Here is a 23,047-nt window from a genome sequence, read left to right on the forward strand (position 1 = left end):
TCACCATTGTCTAGACAAAGAATCAAAACTCTTTGTTTAGATTTCAATATCAAAGAGACAGACATCACCAAGAAGTAAAGATATCGACCATCACTCATTGGAAAATTGCTGATGAAATTTGAAACCTTAGGTAGGGGAAAATGTCACTTTTTAAAACTTAATTTTGAGAAAAAATTGTTAGTTTTCTAAATTAAGGAGGTAAAATGATATAAACTTTTATTTTTAACATTATTGTTCAATAATGATTTTACCTTTAACCATAACTAAAAATTTTAATAGAAATTGGCTCATGGGTAGGTATGTAGGTTTTTAAAAGTTTGAGAGTAAGATTTTAAGATTTCACTATACATTGGGTAGGAATAAGTCTTTTGGCCTAATTAAAAACATATAAAATAATGGGTTAAGGGTTTACAAATGTTAGAGCTTAAGTCGTGCCACCTATTTTATTATACTTGTAGGTTAGTTTGACTTGTAAGAGCAGTCAATTAACAAACTTAGGCATGGCACATCTATGGATACAATGGATCATATCATATGCAATTTGCCACGACCAATGTCGTGTCTATTTGAAAGGGTTAGGGGTTTGAGTAAATGTTTAAAATGAATGAAATTTTTAATATATTAAAGAAATCAATAAAACTATGTATACAACTTTGTGTATAACTAATTATGTGTCACTCTATGATAAGGCGTTGTTTTATTTTTTTACTTTCAACTATCCAATCATATGATGATACGTCATTGTTTATACATAAAGTTATATACAAAAGTTGTACATATAACACCCACAGGTAAGTTCAAACGCATTTTAATCTTTTTCCTTAGTTTAAATTCAATTATTAATGATTTTTTAGAGGTACACACCCATGTATAGAGACATACACGACCATGTATGATCAATAAAAAATTAAACTTTTCGATCAGATTATGATCATAGTGAAATAGGAAACTACTCTAATTATGCAACTTGATACATGGTCGTGTATGACCTATCCATGCTCGTGTATCACGTCTTAGATTTAAAATAAAAACATAATTAATCCTAATTCTCTTCATTCTTTGCATTTGCAGTTGCATAGATTAACAGTGCAGTGAGAGGAGAGTCTCGTGGACACTAGAGAAGTAGTTGTAGGGTGAGAGAAGCAAATCACCAAAACCCAAGTAAGTGCCATGGTTTCCTTTTGATTAGTCAGGAATATATCTGAATTTTGACGTTTAGATGCATGAGTTAAGGTTGTTGTGGGGTGAAATCGTTGTTCACTTGTTATAATTGCTTGTATATTTGATTATAATGAATCTTGTGCATGTTAAGTACCTTGATAGAATGAAATTAGAGAAATTAGGGTTTATATGGCATGATATGTGAAGTGTGTAAATTATTTATTCATATGTGATGAACATTCCAATAAGATAGGTGCTAAATGTGCTTACAGATGGATATATATGCATAGGGGAGTCGTGATATTATGTTTGTTGGCATGATCAAAACTCATTATGGTTTGATAATTCAATAATGCTTTAATTGTGTTGTGTATATAGATTTTAATGGCACAGGGGACTTAAAGACTTTTGATACAAACTTGTATATGTGTTGAATAACCTTATGTGTGACCAAAACAATGTAGAAACCCCTAGGGGGCGATTTCTAGATCACGACAAACAGACGTGTATGGTCCTATATACATTTGTGTGTTGTTTCAAAAATTTTTTAAATCCAAATATCTTGTGCTCATTTTGAGGGAAGATATGCACAGTTTTGTGGTATGAGATATGTGCTCATGTATGGCTTCCCAAAAGTGGACAATAGGTGACAGAAGGCACGTGGTAAGTATACGTGGACCCATATGCACAAGAGTATGTCCAATTTAACTCATTGTGTACACTTGTTTTATGCATGGTTATGTGTTAAGTGCCACAAGCCAATGTATATGGGTTAGGAGGCACACAAACGTGGATGGAAAAGTACAGACTATGTACTCTCAGTCAAAGACAAGAGATGATTATGCCCCTAGGTTATGTGCATAAAAAATGGAAAGTTAAACAGGAAGAATAATAAGCCATCAAAGGATACATAATTTAGGAAAAACATAGTTAAGTGTTCGACTACATGGACTACAGCACAAGCTTGGATTGAGTTGAATCCATGTCAAAAGTCAACAACCTTAAAGTTAGTGTCACACATTTAGATAGTGATTAACTATGTGTATAAATGATGATAAACGTGAAAGCAATAAGGTTGAATACCCATGAGATGCATCATACACTCAGTGTCAACGTGCATAATTATCTAGTTCAATTCAAGTATGCATGGTAAGGATAGAACTTTTAGATATTCTTCACGTGATAAATGAGATGCATCACATAGGTGCTCAAGATAGTGGTCTCTTTGGATGATTAGTCAGTAGTTTTAGTCGGCTTATGTGATAAGGAAATGAGTTGTTATTAGAGATTTTCTCATATGATCATGGTGTCCTAATTAGTTAGCCCAATAGGCCATTTGACGTGTGCAAGGCACAACAATAGCTTTCACTAGGGCATCAAATATATCAATTCCAGCTTGGGTCTGCTTAGTTCTTGTGGATGATCCATGTCAAGGCACCGAGGTGTTGTAGTGTGACCACATTCAGCTTACGGATGAAATGCAAATTTTAACATCAATTTATTCATATTAGTTTTGGATATCAAAAGGTCGTCACTTATTGAGTTTTACCCGTGCGTTTCATTTCATATATTTTGCAAGTAAAAGTGAGTAAAAAGGGCGGGCAGAGCTAGACAGCTACATGAAAGGGAGGGGTTATAATGTCATTTTGGTTTATTTTCTAGATGATAAGACTATTTTATTGATATTCCAAACATAACTGTTATTTACACTCTGTGCATTTATTTCATATAGAGATTTTCCAAATACTTATTATTATTCTATGAACTTTTATTAATGAAGTATTTTTTTTTCATTTTTCACCTTTTTGCACACTTTATAATTATGATTATGCATTAAAATTTTTAAATAGTTCACTTATACACGTTTCTTTTGATATATTCTTATCAGAGATATATCTCTAGAGAGGTGTATTATAATACACATAGCACTACTCGAAAGAAACTAAATAATGGGAGAATTTCATTAACCGCTCATGAGGTTTACTTATAAGGCAAGAGCGTCCCTTTTGACCCAACTTTGTTGACCATCTTAGAAGGTTAAAATGGTCTTTTTACAAATCTTTTATATAAAATTTAGAATAATTTAGGTTCTCACTTCAATATTTGTTCAAGATAGCAACACAATCACTTGGGATAGTCACTTGGATGAGGTTACACCTATGAGCATATTTGAATCAAACTAAGTATAAACAAAATTTAATTCAAACTCGATTCGAATTTAAAAAGTTCATCTCTAGCTCACTCAAGTTGGCAATGAGGTTGTTGAAGAAGTTTTTAGAAAAGAATAAGAATAGACATTAGAGATGAAAAAGTTTTTAGAAAAGAATAAGAATAGAGGTTAGAGACTAAGAAGAAGAAGGAGATAAACAAAATTTGTAATAAAAAATTGACCCAAAAAAAAAAAAAAATGAAAAGCACCGAAATAGATTAACCTAATTTATAATCACTCCAAGACTTGTCCTTAAAACAAATATAGTGCAATTTAATTTCCAGCGCTTTCCTCTAGTTGAACATAAATTAAATTAATTGACATGTTGTGGGATTCAATTAAAAGATAACATGCTGCCCTAAGGGGTGGTTTGGGCGGTAAAAGGGTGAGCTTATAAAGTGGAAAGGTTTGGTTCAAGTTCTCCTGGTGGCATATTAAACTAAGATTCTTGACTTATCCAGTTTAATAATTATGAAAAAGTAATTGGATTTAATGTTTGATCTACTTGGTATGGTAGATTCAATTAGGAAGGGATGCGCTAACTTAAGTGAGGGTTGATTCAGTCCAAAAGAAATAGTTTGATCTAAATAAAGTTTATCGTTAATAAAAAACAAAAAAAAACATGTTCCATGAAAATTATAATAATAAAATTATGCGTATAAAAAATTTCTCATTACCCAAAAAACAAAAAGATATCATGTTCCATCAAAATTATAAAAATAAAATTATGTATACATATTTTTTTGTACATAATTTAGGTTATTTATTATCATGTGATTATATTATTTTAAATTAAAGATAAAGTAATACTCAATTATATGATAATATATCATCGTTACCTAAATTGTGTGCTAAAAATATGGATAATAATATTGTTCAAATTATAATTCAAATTAGTTGAATATTATTTTAGTGTTTATATAAACATGTCATCACTTTACTTGTTGGTTGGACTGAAAAAGACTTGATTAACCCCCTTGGTTTGATCTAAAAACACGTTTTTTAAATGGCCAAAAGACTATTTCCCACCTAAGGTTTAGTGGAAGGACAAGTTTTTATCTATTAATTTTTAAAAATTTAAATACCCACTAGTTTATTAAAATTCACTGTTAAAGTTAACAGTAAAATTGTTATTTAGCTAAAAATATTAACTAAACTATAAAATTATCATATTTTTCCTCTAAGCTTCAAAATCTAATAATTCCTTTTTATCTAAAGTTTGAAAAGTTACATTTTTCCTATAGAGTTTGATTTTTACCAAAAACCACTTTTTGATGATCACTTCGAGAAGGCCATCGATTGGCCTTCCCACCACCTCTCTCCCTGATGGTTTTTGGTGTGGAAACCATTACAAATTCAACCAAAATGGTTGGACAATGTCACACAAATTTATGCAACATTATAAGGATATGTGTGTCATTTGGCCACTTTGATTCGACTTGATGATGCACATGTGTGTGTATCATCTAACCAACATCGAAATAGCCAAACAACGTACAAATCCTTGTGATGTTGTATAGATCTGTGTGACATCATCTGACCATTTTACTTGAATTTCTAGTAGTTTCTATGCTGGAAAAAATTGAGGAAGGTGGTGAAAAGGCCAACCGATGACCTTCCTAGAATGGCTGCATGAAAGTGGTTATTGAAAAAATTAAAACTTTAGAGAGGGGGAATGCAACTTTTCAAACCTTGAATATAAAAAAATTGTTAGATTTTAAAACATATAAGAAAATGTGATAATTTTTTAAATATTTTTAGTTAAATAATAATTTTACTCTTTTAACAGTAGTAGTGAATTTTAATAGATAATTAGATATTTAAGTTTTTAAAAATTAACGAGTAAAAATTTACCTTTTTACTAAATCTTAAGTGGGCAATAATCCTTTGGCCTTTTTAAATTAAAAAAATTGTATTTTACTCACCAGGCGAGAAAATTTTAGAACATAATTATTTGTTTTTACTCTTTAAAACAGGTTATTTCTTGACTCATACCGAAAATATAAAGTTTATCCGACACTTTTTGGATAATGAATTATTTAGTATAATTATTAAATTTAAAGAAAGAAAGAAATAAAACGTTTTTGTAACATGACATGCAAAGCTTATATTGAAATAATCTCCTAATAACAAATCATTACTTCTTAATGAAAAATTATTAAAATAGACTAAATGAAAGTCTGCAGAAAAAATAGCTTCCCACCCTTTGAATTCCAAAATTAAAAATTTCACCTAAAATGTAACTCGGTTAATCAAAAAAGATTTCGTACTATTGTATTTCGATTCAATCGCACATTTCTCAATATAATATGATGTTAGTGGATTTTCTTTTTTCAAAATTTGAAAAAGTACAATTAAAGTTGAATTTAAACCGAATTAACTTGAACTTATTTGTTAACTATATTTGAACAAGATCAAAATAAGCTCAAGCTAGGTTGAGTTTATAGGTTGATCGACTCATCAAGTTTACGAGTTTAAAAAACTCAATTTAATTCGATTGAAATAATTTTATTTCGACTAACACATATTAAAATAATATTGTTTAGATTAATAATGGCTCACCTATGGTATTGTGTTATGTTTATCTCTAGCTTAAATCAATACAATAGTCGAACTTAAATTTGATTCTTTTTAAGTTGAGTCAAGTTTGAATTAGTTTAAAAGAGAGTTCAACGAACTTGAACTTAGATTTGAGTTTTACTTTTTCAAATTAAATTGAACTTAAGTTGACCCAAACTCAAACTTAGATTAACATGAATCTAGCCTTAAATATAATGACATTTATGCCTTTTAGAATTTGAGTGAATTTAAAGGGTAAAAATGACTTCTCTAAACCTTGGGTGGGAAGCTGTGATTTCCTCATTACATCAGATTATGAATAAGTTAAAACCTAACGGAACATAAATTTAAAAAATTTCGAATAGCGCGTAGGGTTGAAGGGTCACATTTTAGGATTAAACTATTTAGAGGCCAAGAATCGTGACATTTATAATTGAACTTTTATCCAATTGCCACGTACTCGAAAAACTGTCACTGTAGAGAAGCAACTGAATTAAATTTAATCTTTAATTTAATAATATATATAATAATTTTGACGATACCTGCCGGCAAAGTGACGCTTGGATTTTGATAACGTGTGTCAAACGTATGTTAGTAGTATGAGTCCTTTTGATATCAACCGTTCAATGGGTTTCTAATTTTATTTGAATAGATAGATTCAAATTAATCGACTATATTATTTGAATTCAAATTGAATATTATAACTACGAATCAAATTTGAGAGTTCTATTTGAATTCATATGTATTAGCTAGTTTAGTTTGTGAATTTATTTATTTATTTTTCAGATTGTTTTTTTTTAAATTTATTTAAGTTAAAATTATCAATCTATGTAATTTTATTTAGATGAGACAAAAACCATCACTAAGGGAAGGTACCATATGGTGATAGCACTAAAATTTACAATGAAACCGGCAACAGAGAATCATAAATTATAGGCATTGGAAGTGAGCTCTTTTTTATTAATTATAATAGTACAATGTCTCTTCTCTGTCTCCTTGTTTGGTCCCACCTACAAAAATTAATTATATCCCCCACGCGCGTTCCAAGATTTCCCTCCCACCCCACAATTTGAGTCTCGCGTGCCGCAACCCCACAATTTCACTGAAACAACTCAATAAGCGCAATATTTTTTTCACCCAAACTTTGTGAAATACATTTAAGTTTGAAAAGTTCATTTTCACACCTATTTATCAAAGCCATAAGTTATTTATAATTGTCAAAAAGGTGTTTTTGATATTTTAATAATATAATAGAATTAATATCACTTAAACCCATAAAAGTATAAACAAACTATATTGTCACACTGATTATTTCATATTTTTCTTTTTTTTTTCTATTTTTTCTTTCTTCTCCTTTCTCATATCTTGGTTGTTAAAAAACAATTAGAAAAGAGACTAAGCATCTTTTCTTGACTAAATTATTAAGTGACGACAATATTCTACAACCCAAACCCTTTAACCTTTATCTCCTTTCAATCTTACCTAGTGACGAGACTAAGCATCTCAACTTAAAAAACCATAAAGATCCAGCCAACTTCTAGTTATTCTAGTGTTGTGGGGAGGGCAACAAGGGGAAGTTGACTACTTCGACATCATTTTTTTAGGATCGAATTACCTAAGAGAGGGGGGTGAATTAGGTAATTTAAAACAATCTTTACCAAATTAGAGAATTAAAATAATTTATTTAAATCAATAAATATTACTTATTTTTAATTCAATTTATGAGAAAAACAAAAATATTTCAAATAATCAATACAATCAAAATAATATAATATAAAATATAAGTTAAAAGAAAGAGAAAATCAAACACGCGATATATAATGGTTCGGCTCAATCCGGCCTACGTCCACTCCTCCAAGCTTTCTCCTTTGGAGTATTCCGCTAATCTTTGGTTGACCAAAAACTCAACCAAGCTTTTCTTCACAACAAAATAGCTTCCAAGGTGCTATTAACTTTTACAAGTGTTAAAGTTCAATTTCTCTCACTAGAAATTTTCTAATCTCTCTAAGAGTGAACCTCACTCTTTTATAGTAAGAATTTTAGTATAAATTTAAAGTGTGATCTCTCTCAAAGAATGTATATGAAAGTTAAGCTTAGTACAACCCAATACAAATGAAATTATAAAGTATATGAGTAAGAGTTTTGATTAGAGAAGAGAATTTGCAAGTGAATAGTTCAAAACTAATTTGCTATCAAATATATGAAAGTTTTTTGTGGCAAAAGTTTTTTTCGAACAAATTTGATTGAGTTTATATAGGAAAAAATAAGGAAAGTTATCGTTGTGCACAAAGACTGGCTGTTTTAGTTTTCCAAAAAACACACAATTCGAGCGATTAGATATAATTCAATCAACTGAATATGACGTGGCACTCCCGTAGTGCCTATGTGGCGCTAGTCGTTGAAAGTTCAAACCAAAATTCGGTCAATCGAATTTTTTAAAGCCAAAATACATGGTTTTTGGACAATTCGGAAGCTGCCATCGAGGAATTCGGTAGACCAAATTTTATTATATTTTACCCCCAAAATTTTAAAAAATTATAATGTAACCCTTAAAACTTGAAAAGTGACAATTTAACCCATTTTTGAAAATTCTTTCAAAACCAACTTTAAGATATGAAAATGTAGTTCACAAAACTTCATCATTTTAAATGAAACAATAATTTTTAGTGAACAAATTAGCTTAACCCAATAAGTTTGAAAAATGATATTTTAACCCAAAATGTGAAAGATATGAAAATGAGTTTTCAAGTGAGTTATCTCATGCAAATAAATATTTTAATCAAAACGAATGCTCCAAATTACAAATATATCTATCTAAACTTGAGTTTTACTTCAAATCTTCAAGATTTCTTCACTTGAGCCTTGTCTTTATTTTCATCTTGAAACTTCTTCAAGTGTATTAGATAAATTCTTGCAATATAAACTCACACTCAAGTAAAATCATTAGTTAATATGCTACGGGACATATTAGTTTGTTATCATTAAAATAAAAATATAATGACTCATTGAGTCAATAATTTTATGGTGTTTTCAGCTTAAGACTGTTTTTTGTGACTTTTCAATGTTGTTCTCATGTTTATGATTTGACAATTTGTTCATCTCTTTCTAATGTCTTGTGGTGGCTTTTCGACATTAATTCCCAACTTCTTATATTGTTTTGGTAACTTTCTAATATTGTCTTCTTGTTTTAGTACCATTATTCATATTTTTTATGTTATTATTTTATATTTTTTTGTCTTTAATCACTATATATTAAGGGCAAACTGATATTTAATTTAGCAATTATTTTATTATTCTGTTATCAATTTTATAAAAAACTTAATGATTTTTATAAACAAATTTAATATACGTATAAAATATTAAATTTTCAAAATTTAAAGGTGAAAAAATAATTTCATAAAAGTTCTGCTGAGAATGACCAGTTGACCTAAAACAAAAAAGCAAGTCATTCTATCTTTAAAATATTCCCAAAATTATAAATTCAAAAATAGCATACTTAAATTTATAAATTCATAATATATAATTAATTTATAAATTATTACAAACAAAATATCTATTTTTAATAAATGTCATGTAAATTTAATTTTATTCATAGAATATAGATATTTTAGCATCTTATAAAAATACAATAATGTTATTAAAATAAATATTTTAATGATTTCGATTCACTTTTTTTAAAAGATAATAAAAAGATGTGGTATATTAATATTAAAAAAAATATAATTTTGTATTTTTAGGACTTCCTTATATTTGAAGATACAATTTATGTTCTATTAAATAAAGTATTTGTATGTTAAAATATACTTTATTTGATCGTTTAACTTAAAACATATTAATTTTTTTGAAAACTATTATACATCTCTACAATGATTAAAAGCAGAGTATTAAAACTTTATGAAAAAACTCCAAATGATGAGTAATTTTAGAGGGGGTAAAAGGATTATTTAAAAACTTTTGGCTAAATAAAAGTATTTAAGCAAATTTATAATCAAACACCACTAACAAATAAACGAAACAATATATTCAAACAATTAAAAATAAACTATATTAAGGAACTAATCAAAACATGCATTATATATGTAAACATAAAGTAAATAAAGTATAGAAAGGAAGTATTAAATAATTTATAGTAGTTCGAAGTTTTCTCTTCTAAGCCTTCTGTATCTACTTGTTCAAGCAATCTACTTAAAATTTTAATAGTAAAAAATCTCCTCTTTATAATAGTTATTTGAGATTTCGCCTACGTTCATTAATTGATTTGAGATTATGTCTAACTCAATAGTTATTCAAGATTTTGCCCACCACAATAATTATTTAAGATTTTGCACAAAGGTTTGAATATAGAAAATAATGTTTGTGAATTCCTTTAAAAAGTTGATACAAGAAAATAAACACAAATGTATTTGTCAAAAATTTTGAGTTATGAGCTTGTGTGAGAGGAATTAGAGAAGAAAAAAGTATAAGTTTTTTGAATTATATTTTCTAACCTATTTCCCATCAAAGAGTATTTAATTTATAGTTTTAGATGGTTGATATAGCTCAAATGACCGTTGGTTAGAATAATGTATCTGTTGAGTTTTGATAATGATGTTTTGGCCTTGAAAATACGATAAAACGAGTGTCCTATTTTGAGAGACGGGCATATTCTTATACATTTTGAATTTAAGGGCTTTGAATCAAACCTCCAACGGTTGAATTTTTGAAATACGCATTCGAGGGACAAATGTCCTTCTTTGCACATTCAGAATTCACTTTGAGAATGCTTTAGGCATGAAGGAACAAGCAAGAGATTGATAGAGGAATGAACGTCCCAAGCAAGGGAATGGGCGTCTATCATGGGAACGAACACCCTTGATCTGGGAATGAGCGTCCTAATCATAGGGATGAATGTCCTTGTTTTGGGAATGGGCATCTCTGATCATTTGACAAAAATTCTTGATATTTCTAAACTTGCAAGGACGAACATAAAACTAGCAAAGGAACGGACATCCCATATTTGGGGATGGGCATCCCATGTTTGAAAAGTTAAAATAAATTTCATCTATTTTTTGGTCATAAAAATTTTATGTTATGTATTTAATTAACTCATTAAATATAAATTAATAAATTTAAATTTAGTTTTGACGTTATTATAATATCTAAAGGTCTAACATTTTATTATGAAAATATAGAAAATCCTGTAACTATGGACTTATAATATATTTGGGATGTATTTGATTCGGGTAATTAGGAATTACTCTAATAATATATTTTTTATTACTGATATTTTTTTGTTTAGTTTGACAGATATTATCAAGCTAATGTGACAATTTATATAGTTTTACTTTGATTACCAATTTACCACTTCTTTCAATATTAAAAAAATATAAATGTAATATTAATTTTTAGACAATTTTACCCCTTATTTCAATTAAATTAACGATATACCATAACCCTTATTGTCACTACTATCCTCACTTGTATAATTTTTATGACAAAAAAATACCCATATTTACGATGAAAATTATAAACTACTGAACTCACCACCCAAACTACCATTGACCACACCACCCACTATCACTTACTAAGACCATCACCATTTGCCACTATGTGAAGAAGGTTGAGAGGATTGGATGTCATCGTCTACTACGGCTCCCAGTCTTTTTTTTTTTTTTTTTTATAATTTCTCCTATTTCCGCATATTTAATTTAGTTTAATATATAAGAACATTTTACTTTAATACATAAGAATATTTAAATAAAATAATATTTTAATATTACTAAAACAAATTATAATAATTATTAATACAAATCATCAAAACACAATACTAATTTATATCGATTGATCTGTAAAGTAATTTATTTCTATTGTAATCTTTTAATTTTTGTAAAAAGATTAAGATTAAAAGACTTATTCCTATCTAAAGTTTAGTTTATTCCTAAATTCATATCTGCGGGGTTTCAAAAACCCCAATACCTAGCTATCATCAAATATTTATTAAAATTTTCTATTATATATAAGGGTAAAAATGTTATTTCAATATTAATATTAAAAAATATATAAATTTATCTTTTTCTCCCTTATATTTTAAGAACTAACAACTTCACCTTTACTTAAACTTTATTAGTTTTGAAAAGTAACTATTTCCCCTCACCTAGGGTTTTTTCCTCCCTTCTTTGGTCACCTCTATCTCCAATGGCCTCCTCTTCTCTTATTGACCATTACCGAGCTCTCCCTTGCCATTAGCAGACGACGTCAATAAATAGACAAAGATCTTCATCTCTTCGTCGATAAACAAAGAGACTTCTTTATCTCTTTGTCAATGACAAGGGAGAGCTAGCTAACGGTTATAAAGAAAAGAGGAAGTCACTAGAGACAAAGTGGGGGCTAGAGAGAAGAGGAAAAAAAAACCTGTGTAGGGGAAAATAATCACTTTTCAAAACTAAATAAATTTAGGCAGAATGAAGTTATTAGTTATCAAAATATGAGATAAATGAGATAAATTTATATACTATTATTAATGTTGAAATAATAATTTTACCCTTATATTAAAAAATTTTAACGAATGTTTGATGATAAGCGAATATTTGAATTTTTAAAATCTTATAAATTACGAATATACTACATTTTGAGTAAGAATAGGTCTTTTCACTTAAGATTAACCATACCATAAATGGATATAGCGTGATATAAATTATGAAAATAACCTTATATTTATTAAACTTTTATATCATAAAAAAGTTATAACAAAATTAAATTTTTCGTTCCTTGATGTTTGATAAAAGGACCAAAAACTCTATAATATTTTAGAAATGACAAAATCTCTCCATCATTGTTAATGTAATTAGAGTTGAATTCAACCTTAATATTTAAATTTGAGTTAACTTAAATAAGATTTAAAGTAATTTTTTTGGAGCCAAATTTTAATTTATTAATTTTAAATTAACTCTTTTAAATTTAATTTGAATCAGATCTTTTTCATTCCCGGATCTTAAATGCATTGTTAAAATTTGTTATTTCTATGATAATAAAATAATTTATGTTGTTTAAATATGCCTGGAAGGGGGAATTTTAAACCCTTGAATTAATTTAAACTTATCGTGAAATACATAACAAAAAGTTCATATGGCCCACCATTTGAATCTCTCACTCTGCTCCACCTGATTGGTCACTTTTGCCACTCCCCGCTCCAGGCGCGTGGGCGTGACTGACATTCTAAACGTACAACCCAAATTACCCCGCCCCACTATTTCTCTCTCTAGATGTAAGATAAAGATATTGTACCTTCGTTCTGTCATTTCGTTTCTCTCTTCGGAGCCGGCTCTCGGCAGAAACAAAAGCGAACTCAAAAAAGGGCAAAAAAAAAAAAAAAAAAACAAGCAAGAAAATCAAATCGATTCAAAGACGAAGACGGAGAAGCTTAAACGATTCGTTTTGGCGGAGACGAGAAGAGATCAGAGTCGGCCTGAGTGAAAAATGTCGGAAGAAGAGAAGCTTTTGAAAGAGGCGAAGAAACTGCCGTGGGAGGATCGGTTGTTACACAAGAATTGGAAGGTTCGGAACGACGCCAACATTGATTTGGCTACGCTTTGCGACTCCATTACTGATCCTAAGGACGCGCGTTTAAGAGAATTCGGTGAGTTTGAATTTGGAATGAGTTAGATCTGATTTGATCGGTGCTTGTTTGGATCTGATTTCAATGTCATTGTGGTTGTGAAGTGGGACGGTGTTTTTTTTTTGGTTTATTATGTTTTGAGTTGTTGATACGGTGTCGTTTGGTTGTTTTTAGGTCCGTTGTTTAGGAAGACGGTGGCGGATTCTAATGCGCCTGTGCAAGAGAAGGCGCTTGATGCGTTGATTGCCTTTTTAAAAGCTGCGGATGCAGATGCCGGCAGGTGAAGAAGTGGAAATGCTTGGGTTTTTATTGTTGTGAATGGATGAACATATGTGAATGAATTAAGTAAATTAATGGTTTTTGAGTAATTTTTTTGTGGTTTTCTTGTTGTGTAGGTACGCGAAAGAAGTTTGTGATGCAATTGTAGCAAAATGCTTGACGGGGAGGCCAAAAACAGTTGAGAAAGCTCAAGCAGCTTTTATGCTTTGGGTTGAATTGGAGGCCGTGGATGTTTTTCTTGTATGATTCTTCTTCTTTTACTAGTTACTAGATTAAATATGCTTTTGATTTTCTTGTTGATCATTTGTTAAAGTATGGCAACAGTGTATGTCTTATGGGTAATTTCAAATTTTAGAGTTTATATAATTGGGTTTGATGTGGGGATTGTAGGATTCGATGGAGAAAGCAATAAAGAACAAGGTTGCAAAAGCAGTTGTGCCTGCTATAGATGTCATGTTTCAAGCCCTAAGGTTTGTGCATGAACGAGTTATTTGTTGGGATAAATATGAATAAGTTATTGGATAATCTTGTTTGTTAATCTAATTAGGATTCTGTTGTTGTCATGTTCTTAATTAGTGAATTTGGATCTAAAATTGTACCTCCGAAAAGAATTTTGAAGATGCTTCCTGAACTCTTTGACCATCAAGATCAAAATGTACGTGCATGCTCTAAAGGGCTGACTCTTGAACTTTGTCGTTGGATTGGAAAAGACCCGGTGAAATCAATATTATTCGAGAAAATGAGGGATACAATGGTATGCTAAATATTAAGTTGTCATGACTTGGCATTTTGTGACTTACATTTCAATTGGAAGTAATTAGCATTTCTGGCATACTATTGTCTGAAGAAAAAAGAGCTGGAGGCTGAGCTTGGAAATGTTGCGGGGATAGCTAAGCCAACTCGGAAGATTAGGTTAGTGCTCTGTCATGAAGAACTGTCTCTTTCTTATAAACATGATAAACTTGGTTTTGTTGGATGCCTTCAGACCCCTTTCTACTGATATTCTAGTTATGCATTATCTTTTTATACTCTCGTCTGAGTGCCTCTCTATTTTTAGTATTGTGCTATCTGTAGATAAAAGTGATCTCATTAACTTAATAAATGTATCGCACATGTATGTATATATAATTAGTTTTCCCCATTTCCTAAAGAGAAATTTCCTTGTTTCTTAAATCTTGCCAATTACCTGGGGCTACATGAACTCAAGTCCATGTCCTGGTGTTGTTTTCAAGTCCATTAGCTTAGAGTGTAATTCATCTTATTGATCAGACAAAGTTGGTGGTACTCATATGATACTGGCATTGTCATATATATATATATATATTGTACAATTTGTCCTCGTATTCTGTTGCCGTTACTTGAATCAAATTGATTGAGCAGATCTAGCTGGTCAGTTTTGCCGTACATGTGGTGGAATTAATTTACATATAATTTTTAGATCTGAACAAGATAAGGAGCCAGAGCAGGAGACTCTGTCTGAAAATGTTGGTCCTGGTGCTTCTGAAGAGTGTGCAGCTGAGGGTATGCCATTTTCATCGAGGGATTATGGAATTTATTATCTTTTTATTGTTTCTAAGTGTTACCTAGCACCTTATATATTTTCCTTTGTTGCCAGCTCCTCAGGAAATAGATGAATATGAACTCATTGATCCTGTTGACATATTGACACCTTTAGAGAAATCTGGTTTTTGGGAAGGAGTGGTAAGTGCTCTCTCTTTGTTGTTTCATATTCTTTATTAACATTTTTCTGTCGTTTATGGTTTTCTGTTTGTATAACAGAATGTTTTCCATGCTTATTTTGTTTTAATAATTTTTGTCCTTTTAGAAAGCTACCAAGTGGTCAGAACGGAAAGAGGCTGTTGCAGAGCTAACCAAGCTTTCTTCAACCAAAAAGATAACCCCTGGTGATTTTTCAGAAGTTTTCCGGACATTGAAGAAGGTATTTCTGATCATTATAATTGAAGTGAACTAGTTTTCATTTTTTACACTGCATATTCTCACTCATTGTTTCTGATAGCAGATGGGGTGGTGAGTACAGCCTGCTACCTTTTTAATACTTGATTTCTGCCATTTAGAATGCCTTGTATTCTGGTTTGTGGATTCATTATTGAAAATGTTTGAATATGCATCTGATCTTGAAATTTTGGTGATGTTTTAAGGTTGGAAAGACTGCATCAATCAGAATATAAGTGTTTTGTGGGGTTCTAATTTCCATTTAGTTTTGCATTGTTTGATATGATTATTTATGATAGATGCACTTTTTGCCAGTTTCTGTATCTGGTTAGCTGGAGTTTCCTTGTTGCAACAAAAATTTGGCATGTCAATGTGCATATTCTCTTTTTATTTTGTGACCTTTTTATCCTACTTGTTTTCGGTTCACCGTTCATGTGATTGTTAGTTGATTTTCAAGTAAATGTCTGACCAGGTGTTTTTCTGCAGCTTATAACAGATGTGAATATTGCTGTTGCAGTTGAAGCCATTCAAGCGATTGGTAATCTTGCCGTGGTCTTAGAACCCATTTTTCTGCTGGTTCACGCTTTCTTTTGCCAGTTTTACTTGTGAGTTCTGTATCCTTACATCTTTCCATGTTTCATGTAAAATCATGGATAATAGTATTTTGTCTGCCTATGTTTCTCTGTAGCAATCGCTTCTGTCTTCCTTGTTCCAATAAGACCGCGACGCATGTGGAGGCTTTCCATATCTAGCATAAAAGTAGTGCAAAAGCATAAGTCTAATGTTATTATTCTTTTTGTATTTGAGAGGCAGCCTCTGACTCCTCCCTTGCATGCATGCATGCATGCATTTGTTTCCACTTTCTAGATCAGTGCTTTTTACTAGAGAAACTTAATGTATTATAATTTCACATTTTCTAGTACAATGATTTTGTACTTCTTTAGTGGTAAGCCATTTTTTTCTCCTCTTTTTGTTGCTTTGCCTGTGCTGCCGCATGATGGTTGTTGAATCTTTCTTTTGGCATGAACAATTATTAGGTTTCTTTAAGATTTTTTGGCTATGCAATGACCATTTAGAATTTTGGACTTAAACCCTTCCCTTATCTGGATTCATTCTCTTGGTGTGTTAAATTCCGTTATTGTTGAATACTAACTGTAAAGTGTTTCAATGCAAAAGGAATTTTTGTTTATGATATTTGTTAGTGGAATGATGAATCATATGACTTTAAAATATAGTATGATAGTTTAATTAGTTATGTTTTTTTCTTCAGAGAAGCTGATTTTGATGTAGACTCTTTAATATCATGATTTAAGAAATTATTGGATTGGTTCATTACTTATGGTTTTCTGCCCATACTGTATACAAATTAATTTTTAAAAAATTCTTGTACATACTTCTTCACTAGCTTAATAAAGGGCTATTTAAAGTCCATTAATTGCTGGTCTAACAAGTTTCTTCTTCTGTAGGAAAAATTGAAAGAGAAAAAACCTGCACTGTCTGAGGCACTGACACAAACTCTTCAGGCAATGCACAAGGCTGGGTGCTTAAATCTTGTTGATATTGTGGAAGGCAGGTTTTTTTTTTTTTTAATTGTGAATAGGAACTTATGACTTCCTTAGAAAGTACTCTTTTCGATTGTCTCTAATTCAATACATGTTTTTCTAGAAATATAGCTCTCTCTTGGAGATGAAATGAATTGTTTTTTCTGGGAGTTCTGAGCTTTTGAAATGAATTATTGCTCATTGTTCAATAGATGTTTGAATGTTACATTAATTGCAGTTTCTACTTTTTTTTGTAGATGTTAAGACAGCTGTGAAAAATAAAGTTCCTCTTGTGCGCTCAATGACTTTGAATTGGGTAACAGTTTGCATTGAAACAAGTAGCAAAGCTACTATTCTTAAAGCGCATAAGGACTATGTTCCGATTTGCATGGAGGTCAGTGAATCTGTTCCTTAAGGTCTTCTTTCCTTATGCTTTATCTGTGATTTTCTCTGAATTCATGAATCATCGGCACTTATGGTTCAGCTCTATTAAATTTTTGGACATCTGATCCTTCTGATTTCACCACCTCTAGTACATAGATAGCTGAAAAACTGAAAAATTACAGAACTTCTATTTGTTCTCTTGGACATAGTTTTTGGATGATCAGGATTTGCAGATTAAGATAATCATCTATTTAGATGTGTGATTTCTGTTGTGGACGATATTTTGATCTACGTATTCATAGCTGGGTACATGTGTGTTTGGACAACTGGATTTTCTTCAATTAATTTTTGGATCTTTTCCATAATACGTATACATAAACCAATTGAATTTTGTAGTGCCTTAATGATGGGACCCCAGAGGTCAGGGATGCTGCCTTTTCAGCTTTAGCTGCGATAGCAAAGGTAAATCTGTCAAATTTAAATTCACTCTCTGTTGGTTCTGATTGAAAATTTTGATTGCATTAAATTCTTATGATATCTTTTTTTATCCAACTTTAGTCTGTTGGCATGAGGCCTTTGGAGAGGTCTCTTGAGAAACTTGATGATGTTAGAAGGAAAAAACTTTCTGAAATGATTTCGAGCTCTGAAGGTGGTGTCTCCGCTTGTTCAAGTTCAGGTTTGTTTCCTTTTTTTTTTTTGGATTTCTATCCAGTAGTCATTGCTGAATTTAGTGTTCTTTTATTCTGTTTAATTCTTAAATTTATTGTGCAGTGGGGGCTAGGGTTCCTACTTCTGGTGGAAGCATGCCATCAATGGAGGTTGGTTTTCTATAACTTTTTATGTTAACAGTTACACTTTCTTTTTTTAATGTATTCTCTAATGGCATTTGTGCTTTATTTTCTCTTTTTAGTGTTTATGGTACTTATGCTTTATTTTCTCTCTCTATTTCCATATGGTACTCTGAGTATATTATAAGTCTTTGTCATGTGTCTTGGGTTGCTATTTCTGGACCAATCAGGCCTTAAAACTTACCATTGGGGTGAGTTTCAACCATGCTGTAACTTGAAAGCCCACTAACAGGACTTAAAATTATAGATCAGCTCTGCCATAGTGGATAGAGAAGATCAGTTATTTATCTGTCATGTTGGTGGTCTTATGCTTAAACACATTCTTTCCTGTTGCTTTCTTGTTCAACTATTTTGACAAATGTGTGGCAGATCCTCCTCTTCTACTGGTGATGAATATTCTTTTAATGTTGATATAGACCTATAATATTTATTATTGAATTAGCTGCAATCAAGTTTTATAGTTTTCTTGACAGATCAAATTGTTTTCCTCCTTACTTAAATGGAGTATCATGTGTTTGCAAGTCAATAACATTATTTAAACCTGTTTAATTTTTGTTTTTTCTTATGTATCCATAAATATTAGTGTTATGATGCGAGTTCTGTACAACATTAACCAGTCCATCAGGTTGGTTGCTTTTACTAATATTATATATTAAATTAATATTTATGCAGAATTCAGAAAGTTCATTTGTTAGAAAGTCAGCAGCAAGCATGCTTAGTGGGAAGAGGCCCATTCCAGCAGCAGTGAGTTCTTTGTTTATCCTTTTCATGTATCTTTCTGTCACAGAAAGATTCTTTATTCTTGAAAGTTTTGGAGTGTTCGTTTCGATTTAAATTTAAAAAATTTTCACTATCATTCTGATGTTCCTTGACAGGCTGCCACCAAAAAAGGAGGTCCAGTTAAATCTGGTGCCAACAAGAAGGCAGATGGAGCTGTACGGCAAGAAACTAAAAAATTGGTTGAGGCTCCTGAAGATGTTGAGGTAAACTAATAACCTGTTAGTCAAAGCTTTTGATTTGTATTTGGCCTGATAAATTTATGATTTTATATCTTTAATTTCTCTCTCTCTCTCTCCTTTTGCAGCCAGCAGAGATGAGTCTTGAAGAGATTGAAAGCAGAGTAGGCTCTCTTATTCAGGGAGATACGGTTGGTCAATTAAAGAGTGCTGTGTGGAAAGAACGCCTTGAAGGTTGTTATTAGAATTCTTTCAATTCTCCATCTTACTTTATTTCTTTTCGTTTATTTGGTGAGAAATATAAAAATTTAATTAAAACAAAGGGAGCTAGCATTTCCAAAATGAACAAACATTGCACAATAGAAAGACTTGCTTGAGAAAGTGAAATGAAGACATAGAGTGTATATTAATTGATCTGATATTTGTCTATTTACATAATCTCTTCCCTAGCTGTGCCCTGAGTATCTGTAATTATACGGGTGGGTAAAATTTGTAGCATATGCTTTCTTGATCAATTAGAAAATACCTATAAATATTATATGTACTTGGATTGTGAGTGTTCTGCATTTCCTACACTGGTTATCAAGATTGGTAAATTATATCATCTAATGCTGTTGTTTGAAATCTGTCATAGTACATGTGAAATGCTCCAGTTAGGATGACTTAAGTATTATAAAATTTTCAAAGTTGGGGATACTTATGTTAATTTCTCACAGTTTTCCTGTAGTACGCAGATCAGCAATAGAAACACTGTGGGCATATTCCTGACATATGTGGTTTAGTTATTTGCTTGTTTTTATATTAATTGTGTTTATTTGAACTGTCCCATTCAAAGGTATTAAAATGAAATAGTAGGAATATTCAATCAGCTTAAGAGGAAAAAATTGTCAAGTGGATAATTTGGACAGATGGCACAGTTTCTAAAGAATCTCTGAAGTTAATCATTGAACTATGACTTTCATTTGCCTTATGTTGTGATTGGACTCGACTAGTTAATTGGTTAGCTTCTAAATACCGAATTTTCTTACAGCTAATATGTTTGCTTTGTGTTTTTCATTGAACTTAAGGGTTTGCCAAAAAAAAAAAAGGCAGTTCAATTGTGCTTAATGCAATGTTATGTTATTACTTGTTGTGCATTTATTTATTTGTCTTTCTTTGTTGTTTATCAAATTTTATTGTTGAATCTATGGTTTCTATTTGGCTTGTGTTGCAGCAATAACATCTTTAAAGCAACAAGTTGAGGCACTGGAAAACCTGGACCAGTCAGTAGAGATTTTGGTCCGTTTGCTTTGTGCTCTTCCTGGTTGGAGTGAGAAAAATGTTCAGGTATTTACAGGTTTTCCTTTTTATATTGGTAGATTTATTTTTTTGTTCAGGTGCTTCTTTATTCTCTTTTTCTGACTGCTAGTTTACTCCCTTGTGATTCTTCCACCTTTTTTTCTGGTTAAGGTTTCTTGTTTCTTATTAATAGAAAATTTATGGATTTATCTTTGCCTTTGTTTTCATATAATCTTAAAAGAAGAAAAAACTACTAAGCCATTTAATAAACAATGCAGGTTCAGCAGCAGGTTATTGAAGTTATCACTCACCTAGCTTCTACTGCAGCTAAATTCCCAAAGAAATGTGTAGTCCTTTGCCTTTTAGGTGGGTATTAGGTCTCAACTACATGTTTCTTCTGTATAAAGCAAATAGCTCACAGTGTATCTGGCTTTCTTGGTCTTTGACTAAAAGGGGATTGGTTGGCAATCTCTAAGCTTAATTAATGTGCCTTTTTCTAACCTGACAGAGAAGATGCTTTGAAGCTATTTAACCATCTACTTATCTGGTTACATTTTGCCTAATTGACAGGTATAAGTGAACGTGTGGCAGATATCAAGACCCGTTCTCATGCCATGAAGTGCCTTACTGCTTTCTCTGAAGCAGTTGGTCCAGGATTTATTTTTGAAAGAGTAAGTTTGCAATTTTGGTTTTCATCAGTATCAAAAATCATCTCTGTACAGTAAGTGGTCTATGAAGCATCTTTGTTTCATCGCAAAGAAGTGGTCTATGAAGCAGAGATAAATAATTCTTCTTTTTATGGTTTGTTTTGGTATTCAATTTGTTCTTAAAACTTATAGTTTAGATTCTGTCTGTAGCTTTACAAGATCATGAAAGAGCACAAGAATCCTAAGGTTCTTAGTGAGGGAATACTATGGATGGTTTCAGCAGTTGAGGACTTTGGTGTATCACATTTAAAACTTAAGGTTGCATTTCTTTTTAAGTTCCTTCTTTTCATTTTATGTACTTCGATTTTTCTTGCTTTAATATTTATTAACTTTTATGATAAATTGGTATACAATCATTCCTCTGCAGGATTTAATTGATTTTTGTAAAGATATCGGACTTCAGTCCAGTGCAGCAGCAACTAGAAATGCTACTATTAAGTTATTGGGTGTTGTACATAAGTTTGTTGGTCCAGGTAAGCAGTCACTTTATTTGGAACTCACTATTTGATTTAATTTCATAATTCAGGTTCTAAGACTTCTTTCTTCTGCAGACATTAAAGGGTTTCTCACAGATGTCAAACCTGCACTGCTTAGTGCGCTTGACACTGAATATGAGAAAAATCCATTTGAGGTATACTTCAATTTGGTTATAGTTGTATTTTAAAAATGTTTCTCTTTCCTAGAATACTAACACAGTCCTATGACATTTTCAGGGCGCTGCTGCAGTTCCTAAGAAAACTGTTAGGGCATCAGATTCCTCGTTATCTGTGTCTGGTGGTGGGCTAGATAGCCTGCCACGTGAAGATATCAGTGGGAAGATCACACCTACGCTGCTGAAGAGCTTGGAGAGCTCTGATTGGAAGGTCTGGTTGCTCAACATTTATAAATTGAGCTTGATATGTTTTTCCTTGTTTTTGTTAATGTTATTATTGAAAAGTGTAATTAAAATTATTTTCATTTGTCTTGCACACTTTTGCTTTTTCAGGTTCGTTTGGAGTCTATTGAAGCTGTTAATAAAATCCTTGAAGAGGCAAATAAGCGCATTCAACCGACTGGAACTGGTACAATTTCATAATGCACTGTGTGCCAATATATGTTCTTTGCTCTACACATGCTATGACACAATTTTGAGCCTTGGAAAGATGAATTTGAATAGTTAATCTCAGCCATTTGAAATCCATTGATCCAATGACTCAAAAAAACTTGAAAAAATTTATTTAGAAAAGTGGTTCTCTTCTATGCTTATAAGTAAAAACATACATGCCATGCTTGCTTTTTTTCTTTTGAACATTTTCAATATTCTGATCTGTATCACACCATTTGATTCCCAGGGGAATTATTTGGTGCTCTTAGAGGACGTCTATATGACAGCAATAAAAATTTGGTTATGGCAACTTTGACTACTCTTGGTGCTGTTGCTTCTGCAATGGGCCCTGTTGAGAAGTCAAGCAGGTTTGTGTATAGGCAATCAACAATTTTTAAGGTATTATGTTGGCGGTACTTTAGGAATTTGAAGCTTAGCATGAACGGCTTCTTGCAGGCATTTTATCAGAAATTTTGAAATGTCTCACTGACAAA

The 23,047-nt window shown here is 31.2% G+C and overlaps 1 protein-coding gene across 1 annotated transcript; it reads left to right on the forward strand.

Moving 5' to 3' along the window:
* Positions 1 to 13,178: 13,178 nt before the first annotated feature.
* Positions 13,179 to 22,921, forward strand: LOC123208025 (protein MOR1-like; the record flags this gene model as incomplete). Its single annotated transcript, XM_044625496.1, is given in 28 exon segments — positions 13,179 to 13,544; positions 13,698 to 13,803; positions 13,919 to 14,042; positions 14,193 to 14,272; positions 14,379 to 14,556; positions 14,650 to 14,714; positions 15,241 to 15,323; positions 15,418 to 15,503; positions 15,628 to 15,741; positions 16,242 to 16,302; positions 16,305 to 16,360; positions 17,222 to 17,324; positions 17,554 to 17,690; positions 18,077 to 18,142; positions 18,239 to 18,356; positions 18,452 to 18,498; positions 19,201 to 19,272; positions 19,404 to 19,511; positions 19,613 to 19,718; positions 20,698 to 20,810; positions 21,041 to 21,128; positions 21,333 to 21,433; positions 21,620 to 21,727; positions 21,837 to 21,942; positions 22,021 to 22,100; positions 22,183 to 22,332; positions 22,455 to 22,530; positions 22,801 to 22,921. Coding segments are annotated over 28 exon segments (2,813 nt in total), but the record flags the coding sequence as incomplete, so codon positions are not given.
* Positions 22,922 to 23,047: the final 126 nt, after the last annotated feature.

This window comes from Mangifera indica, unplaced genomic scaffold, assembly GCF_011075055.1.
Source record: "Mangifera indica cultivar Alphonso unplaced genomic scaffold, CATAS_Mindica_2.1 Un_0129, whole genome shotgun sequence".
Taxonomy (NCBI): domain Eukaryota; kingdom Viridiplantae; phylum Streptophyta; class Magnoliopsida; order Sapindales; family Anacardiaceae; genus Mangifera; species Mangifera indica.